The sequence below is a fragment of the Lolium rigidum genome, chromosome 5 (assembly GCF_022539505.1).
Source record: "Lolium rigidum isolate FL_2022 chromosome 5, APGP_CSIRO_Lrig_0.1, whole genome shotgun sequence".
NCBI lineage: Eukaryota > Viridiplantae > Streptophyta > Magnoliopsida > Poales > Poaceae > Lolium > Lolium rigidum.
Window position 1 is genome coordinate 224,565,713 of NC_061512.1, and position 8,543 is coordinate 224,574,255.

The following is an 8,543-nucleotide window of genomic DNA, read 5'->3' on the forward strand; positions in this document are numbered from 1 at the left end:
TCAAGCTGAAGCGTCTACACAGTTGGTGAACCATGGTCTCCGGAGCGCGGTGGTCGCCGATAGCCTCTTGTCGATGTTGCATGAGAGGAGGCCCTTGAGAACTTCGAAACCTTGTTCGGAGAGAAGGTCCTCCGGGAAGTGATCTCGCAGCTTGTTGCGGGCGATGACATGTGGCGGCGTTACCAGCTTCCCGGCGAGCGGCAAGGATTTGTAGGCAGGCCAGGTCGTAAATAACGGCACGCCCAGGACGCGGAAGATATCGAGGAGCGCCTCAGCATCGTCATCCGCGTAGAAGAGGGGCTCGCCGGTGAGGAGCTCGGCCATGACGCAGCCGAGCGACCACATGTCCACCATGGCGTCATAGTCGGCCTGCCCGAGGAGCACCTCCGGCGCCATGTACCCGTACGTGCCGCGCCTCCCGTAGGGCGGAGGCTCGGCGAGTCCCATGTCGCAGAGCTTGACGTCCTCCTCGATGCCGCCGGGGCCGACGAGTATGTTCTCCAGCTTGATGTCGCGGTGCACGACGCGGCGCTGGTGCATGTGCTTGGCGCCGGCGAGGAGCTCCCGCATGATGCAGCGCACCTGGGGCTCCGTGAACGGCCGGCTGTGGCGGTGCTGGTGGAGGACGTCGTAGAGGCTGGGCCCGACGCAGTCCATGACGATGGAGAGCTTCCCACCGACGACGGCGTCGAGCGCGATCGCCTGGAGCTCGACCAAGGCGGGATGGCCGTGGCACTTGGCGAGGAAGGCGGCCTCCTGCAGCATGTGGCCGTCGCTGCAGGCGCAGCTGATGCCGTCGGCTTCGTGCTTGCAGCGAAGCGGCTTCTTGAGGGTGAAGGTGGTGCCGGTGCAGCGTAGGCGCGCCTCGACGACGCCACCGCACGCGCCCTGGCCGAGCTCGCCCGTCTCCTCGTAGTCGTCGGAGCTCCAGAGACGCGACCTCTTGCAGATGGTTAGCTCCGGGGCGCCGCAGCGCTCGTTCACCGCGAAGTCCGCATGCTCGGGGTAGGCGCGCTTGATTCCCATCTTGGACGGAGGTGAAGGAAATCGAGCAGAAGCGACGTGCTGATCAGGAAACGAGGAGAGAAAGGACAGGTAGCGTTGGTATATATTGAGCTTCGGAGGCTCAGCAAGACGAGCTCCAGTTGAACTCGGATTTGGAGCCAGAGAACCTTGAGCGCGACTGCAACTCGGAGACGCGTTCAAGTTCGTAATCCGAGGGGAAGTCCAATACTAACATATTGCAAACTTCAGAAAATTGCCAGGGTTACTGCACCGTGTCCTACTCTGCTTGCCGTGTTCGAACATTATTGAGCTTGAACAGAAACGTTTCGGCCCATCTTATCGCTCCCCGGGGGCGACGGTGTTGGGGCTGCATATCGCAGCCCCATCTTCTCTCACTCTCTCACAAGGAAATTCTCTCTCAAACTCCTCCCTTTTTCTCACACATGGACACATGCAGCCAAAGGAAGAAGAACACTCTCCCTTGGCACCACCGTCACTACATCCTTACTTTTCTCCTTGTTTGTCTCTTGGATTCTCTCCAATAACTAGACCACTAAAATGTGACAAGATTAATTAGCTACCAGACGGGTCGGATCGCCGCGAGGCGGTGTGGCGGTGGCAACTAAGGCGGCTAGTGGCATCCGCGGGTTCATGCCGTCATCCTTAGCCGCGTGGCGGTCGTGGCGTGGTGGCTTCTCCGCCGCCCACCAGGCCACTAGCCATATCAGAAGGTCCATTTGTTTCCCGGTTCTCTTCCCCAACAGCGTTGGTCGCTGGCTCCCGCGCTGAATCCGGGGACGGTTTGGGGGGTGGTGGTGCGAGAGCGGACCGGGAGAAATCCCTGGTTGGCTGGACCTTCTGTGCCTTGACGATGCCCTAGGCCGCCGTGCTTCCTGTTGAGGCGCAACTGAGGTCCTGTTTCTCCCTACCCCGGCCTTGTTCCCTAGTGAAAACAAACACTCCTCTAGATTGGGCGACGACGGCATATTGGGCTTTGCTTTCTCCTTGGGGCGTCGCTGGGAAAACGGTGGGCGCCGGTTGAGGGCGGCTGCGGTCTTCGGTCTGGGGTAGCTCATCTCCGGTGATTGCATCAGCTTCGGCGAGGTTTTTCTCTTGTTGTAACCAGGTTGGCATGTGGTATGTATCCTCCATAGCTCAGGGGAACGCATCACTAGTGGAGAAGAGGCCTTTGGTCCCAAGCAAATGACCCACTGCTGAACCAAACCGGGTCCAATGCCCCCATTGGACCCGGTTCGTTTCTGCCCAGGACGACCCCACCCGCTGGCGCCTGTCCTGTAGCGGCCTTTGGACCCGGTTTGTCATACAAACCGGGTCCAAAGGGTCCACCCGCAGGGCGCGCTAGGCCGTGTCAGCCTGGGGAACCCTTTAGTCCCGGTTTGTATGACAAACCGGGTCCAAAGGCCCCCCCTCTGGCTATATAACCTTGCCCCTGCCCAAGTGTGAGCCACACTTAGCCATTTTTTCACTATCTTCACAAGAGGGTGTATTGCTCTCCTCTCTTCTTCACATGCACAAGAGGTGTTCGATGAAATGCTTAAGAGGATTTGCCACTTGAGTTTACACAAATCAAGCCACACTTAACTTGCTTTTTTCTTCTTCATCGAGGTTAACGACTTTATCCTTTTCATCTGCAATTGATAAAATGCATGTGTATATATACATCGTGATGTTCTGTAATGGTTTTGATCAGCTTAATTATATCATGCAGATGAATCGACAATGGATGTACATTGACCGACGGTTTGACGAGTTCACTGCGGGCCTGGATAATTTTATGGCCGTGGCGGAGGCAAACAAACATGGTGGCTTCATGTATTGTCCATGTGTGGACTGCAAGAATATCGTAAATTACGCTCACTCGAGTCTCATTCACAGCCACCTTCTGCGATCCGGTTTCATGCCCAGTTACTATTGTTGGACCAAGCACGGAGAAAGAGGGGTTATGATGGAAGACAATGAAGAAGAGGAAGAGGATGATGACGGTTATCCCAATTTCCCCGAATACGATGATACTGCGAAGGCAATGAAGACAATGAAGTAGAAGATCAAGAGGCACCGGATGAGCCTCGCCGATGATGATCTTGGCCGGGCCATTGCCGATGCAAGGAGAGAATGTGAAACTGAAAAGGAAAGGTTGGCCTTCGACAAGATGATAGAAGATCACAACAAATTGTTATACCCAACTTGCGAAGATGGCCATAAAAAGCTAGGCAAGCACACTGGAATTGTTGCAATGGAAGGCGAGAGAACGGTGTCACCGACTCGAGATTTGGAAAGTTGCCGACAATAATTAAGAGGAAGCTTCCAAGGGGTAACGAATTGCCCGCCGATACGTACGAAGCGAAGAAGATTGTCTGCCCTCTAGGATTAGATGTGCAAAAGATACATGCATGCATTAATGACTGCATCCTCTACCGCGGTGAGTACGAGAATTTGGATGCATGTCCGGTGTGCACTCGCATTGCGGTATAAGATCGGACGAGATGACCCTGGTGATGTTGAGGGCGAGCGCCCCAAGAAGAGGGTTCCTGCCAAGGTTATGTGGTATGCTCCTATAATACCACGGCTGAAACGCTTGTTCAGGAATAAAGAGCACGCTAGGTTGTTGCGATGGCACAAAGAAGACCGTAAGAAAGACGTGATGTTGAGGCACCTGCTGATGGATCCCAATGGAGAAAAATCGATAGAGAGTTCCCAAACTTTGCACAGGATGCAAGGAACTTAAGGTTTGGTCTAAGTACAGATGGCATGAATCCTTTTGGAGAGCAGAGCTGCAGCCATAGCACCTGGCCTGTGACTCTTTGTATATATAACCTTCCTCCTTGGTTGTGCATGAAGCGGAAGTTCATTATGATGCCAGTGCTCATACAAGGCCCGAAGCAACCCGGGAACGACATTGATGTGTACCCGAAGCCATTAGTCGAAGAACTTCTACAGCTGTGGTCCCTAGCAGGTGTACGTGTGTGGGACGAGCACAAGCAGGAGGAATTTGACCTAAGAGCGATGCTTTTCGTAACCATCAATGACTGGCCTGCTCTTGGTAACATTTCCGGACAGTCAAACAAGGGATACAATGCATGCACACACTGTTTACATGAGCTCGAAGGTGATTATTTGGAAAAAGGTCAGAAGGTCGTGTACCTGGGGCATCGTCGATTTCTTAGGATTACCCATCCCGTAAGAAAGAAAGGAAAGCATTAGGACGGTGAGGCTGATCACCGGAGGAAGCCTCCCCATCGTGATGGTGTTGATATATTTGGTATGGTCAAGGATCTAGATGTAATATTTGGAAAGGGTCCCGGCGGACGATCCGTTCCGAATGACGCTGCCGGACACGCGCCCATGTGGAAGAAGAAATCTATTTTTTGGGAGCTAGAATATTGGAAAGTCTTAGAAGTCCGCTCTTCAATCGATGTGATGCACGTGACGAAGAATCTTTGCGTGAACCTGCTAGGCTTTCTGGGCGTGTACGGGAAGACAAAAGATACACCGAAGCACGGGAGGACCAAGCAACGTTGGAAAGACCCCAAAAATCTGCATGAGAGAGTTAAAGGACGTCATTTATCCAGGCTACGCTCTTACAAAAGCAGAGAAGGAAATATTTTTGAATGTCTTAGCGAGTATCAAGGTCCCGTCTGGCTTCTCCTCCAATATAAAGGGAATAATAAATATGGAGAAGAAAACATTCCAGAACCTGAAGTCTCATGACTGTCACGTGATAATGACACAGTTGCTTCCGATTGCATTGAGGGGCTTCTACCGGAAAATGTTCGACTGCCCATTGTGAAGCTATGTGCATTCCTCAATGCAATTTCTCAGAAGGTAATAAACCCAGAAATTCTACCGAGGTTGCAGAATGATGTGGTCCAATGTCTCGTTAGTTTTGAGCTGGTGTTCCCACCATCCTTCTTCAATATTATGACACATCTCCTCGTTTACCTGGTCGATGAGATTTCCATTCTCGGTCCTGTGTTTCTACACAATATGTTCCCCTTCGAGAGGTTCATGGGAGTCTTGAAGAAATATGTTCATAACCGTGCTAGGCCGAAGGAAGCATCTCCAAGGGCTATGGAACGAGAGGAGGTCATTGAATTTCGTGTTGACTTTATTCCCGACCTTAAGCCGATTGGTGTTCCCGAATCGCGGCATGAAGGGAGACTAAGTGGAAAAGGCACGCTAGGAAGGAAATCAATGATATGTAGGGACGGGATTTCTTTGACTCAAGCACACTACACGTTCTACAAAGTTCCACCATGGTGGCTCCGTATATCGGTGACCACAAGAACTTTCTACGCTCCCGGAACCCGGGCGATCGAACGATTGGATTAGACGTGAACACATGTCGACTTTCGGCGGTTGGTTGCAAAAACATCTCCCGAATAACAAAGATATTGAAGATCAGCTCGTACTTGCTCGGCCTGGACACCATCTTCGATCGTAGTGACTTTCCAAGGGTACGAGATAAATGGGAATACATTTTACACGATCGCCCAAGATAAAAAGAGCACCAACCAAAACAGTGGTGTCCGCTTTGATGCAATAATGAATGAAGGCCCAAATGACACATATTATGGTTACATAGAGGATATCTCGGGAACTTGAGTATGGACCTTCTTTTAAGGTCCCTTTGTTTAGGTGCAAATGGGTCAACAAAACAGGAGGCGGGGTTCGGGTAGACAAGTTGTATGGAATGACAACGGTGGATCTCAACAATCTTGGGTATAGAGACGAACCATTCGTCCTAGCCAAGGATGTGGCCCAGGTTTTCTATGTGAAGGATATGTCTAGCAAACCAAGAAAAAGGAAACATAAGGAAACAAATACATCAAACGATGAGCCAAAGCGCCACATAGTTCTTTCTGGAAAAAGAAACATCGTGGGAGTGGAGGACAAGACAGACATGTCAGAATATTATAATATGTTTGATGAAATTCCACCCTTCAGAGTGAACATTGATCCAAGCATCAAGTTAAATGATGAAGATGCTCCATGGTTAAGGCCGAAGAAGATTAAATGATGAAGATGCTCCAGGGCGTCATGGCCCACCGTGGCCCCCGCCTGCGCTACCCTCAGTCCCAGCCCACGCGTGCTCTCCCGCCGAGGTTTGACTACCGCGACCCCGATGCCAGCGACGATGATGACGGCGACTACGAGGACTACAGTGGCGAGTACTATAGGGCCAGGCACGAGTATGGACCGAATGACTCGAACAATCGAATCTGGCCATGTATCTTAATTAATTTTCGGTTGAGCTAGGCACGAGTACTATAGGGCTAGGCACGAGTACTATCCGGCCATGTATCTTAATTAATTTTCAGTTGAGTTATGTACTTTAATTCCACATGTAATCTGGCGGGAAACTTTTCTCATCATCAGCGTACGCCACAACGACTTTATTGAAAATACAATAAAATAGATAAACAACTAGTCTAGTCGATCTACTCGTCGTCGGAGGTTGTCTCGGTCCAAATGTCGTCCCACCGAGGGTCGTTGTCGGCCCAAGTTGTATTCGGGTTATCGAGCTCGAACACGGCGACGGCCCGACGATGGCGCTCGTTGGACCTGCGTTGTGCCCGGAGGTCAGCGAAGAACGCGGCGGTGTTGTCGACGTCGTTGGGGAACTGCGCCCTCCACCGGCGCATCAACTCCTCGTCGTGCTCGGCGATTGCGATCCGGCGCTGCACCCGGCGGTGGCGGCGACGGTCCTCGTCGTCGACGAGGCACGGCGTCGGCGCGAGGAACTCCGCCTCCTCTAGCGATTCGACGTCTGGGAAGTTCATGTCGCACCGTGGCCGCCGAAATCGCCATGCGGCCGCGTCGTAAGCGCGCGCCGCCAGCTCCGGGGTGTTGTACGTGCCGAGGGTGAGCCGGAAGCCACCGGCACGCATCTCGGCGTAGAACCTACCGTTCGGCCGCGCTCGGACGCCACGGAAACCGGACGAGCCGCGACGGCGCGGCGGCATCCCGGCGACGAATGAACGGAGGCGACGGCGACGTGTGGTTCCGCGCGCACGCGGCGCTCTATAGCACAGCGACGCGGCAAGTTTGGCGACAGGTGGCGCGGGGAAGCGGCGGGGCGTGGCACGTGGAAGCGGCGGCGACGGTGGCGCGGGGAAGCGGCGGGGCGTGGCACGTGGAAGCGGGATCTACACGTCGCACGGCGGTGGCGGCGGGCGAGGCACGTGGAAGCGGCGGCGACACGTGGCACGGGGAAGGGACACGTGTGGCGGTGGCGGTGGTGGGCAGTACACGGCGGTGGCCCGTACATGGCGGTGACGGTGGTGGCCGGCGGTGGCGGTGGCGGTGGTGGGCAGTACACGGCGGTGCCGACGGTGGCCAGTACACGGCGGTGGCGGTGGTGGGCAGTACACGGCGGTGGCCCGTACATGGCGGTGACGGCGGGGCGAGGCACGTGGAAGCGGCGGCGACACGTGGCACGGGGAAGGGACACGTGTGTGGCGGTGGCGGCGGGGCGGGGCGGGGCGGGGCAGGCGGTGGCGACAGTGGCCACTACACGGCGGTGACGGTGGTGGCCAGGCGGTGGCGGTGCGGTGGCTTTTTTTCATTTGAAATAAGGCGGGAATGAAATTTTTTAAAAAAATTGGCCTTTAGACCCGGTTTGTAATACAAACCGGGACTAAAGGCCTTTTTTGCGCGCGCAGCGAAAACGCAGCAAAAAAGACCTTTAGTCCCGGTTTGTATTACAAACCGGGTCCAAAGGGGGGTCTTTGGACCCGGTTTGTAAAACGCACCGGGTCCAAAGGGGGGGGCACTATAACTGTCGCCCCTTCGTCTCCGCGGAGATCAATCCCGCGGAGACGAAGGCAAACGACGCCGCCAGGCTGCCCGAGTCTGCCGCGCCGCCGCCGTTCGCCGCCGCCCTCCACGCGCGTGCGCCGCCGCCGCTCGACCACCCGCGCGCGCCGCCGCCCTCCGTTCGCCCGCGCGCGCTCACGCGCCGTTCGGCCGTGCGCCGCGCCGCCCGCGCGCCTCCTCTCCGCCGGCCGCCTCCTCTCCGCCGGCCGCCACCGCGCCTACGCCCCCGCCACCGCGCCTCCTCCTCGGCCGCCACCGCGCCTACGCCCCCGCCGCCGTCGCCTGCACGCCACGCCGCCCGCCTCCTCTCCGCCGGCCGGCAAAGGTGAGCCCGGCCCCCCGGCCACACCCCCTTTTTTTTATATTTTTGTTTCTTATCAAATTTGACATATAGTTAGTATAGTTGTTAGTATATAATTGTTAGTATATTGTTAGTATAGTTGTTAGTATAGTTAGTATATAGAGTTGTTAGTATATATAGTTGTTAGTATAGTTAGTATATAGAGTTGTTAGTATATAGTTGTTAGTATAGTTAGTATAGTTAATTAGTATAGTCGGCGCCCCTCAAACGGGTAGTGCCGGCGCTCTCAAATGGTAGTGCCGGCGCTCTCAAACGGTAGTGCCGGCGCTCGATCCTCAAACGGTAGTGCCGGCGCCCCTCAAACGGTAGTGCGGCGCTCTCAAACGGTAGTGCCGGCGCC

General features: G+C 54.7%; 1 protein-coding gene across 1 annotated transcript; it reads right to left on the reverse strand.

The window, feature by feature from the left end:
- Nucleotides 1–1,061, reverse strand: LOC124651744 (putative cyclin-dependent kinase F-2). Its single transcript, XM_047190779.1, has one exon. The coding sequence runs from the start codon at nt 1,024–1,026 to the stop codon at nt 1–3; it is 1,026 nt and encodes a 341-aa protein (XP_047046735.1). The 5' UTR covers nt 1,027–1,061.
- Nucleotides 1,062–8,543: the final 7,482 nt, after the last annotated feature.

Coding starts and splice junctions, on each gene's coding strand:
- LOC124651744 (XM_047190779.1), bottom strand. CDS start 1,026: ATGGGAATCAAGCGCGCCTACCCCGAGCATGCGGACTTCGCGGTGAAC.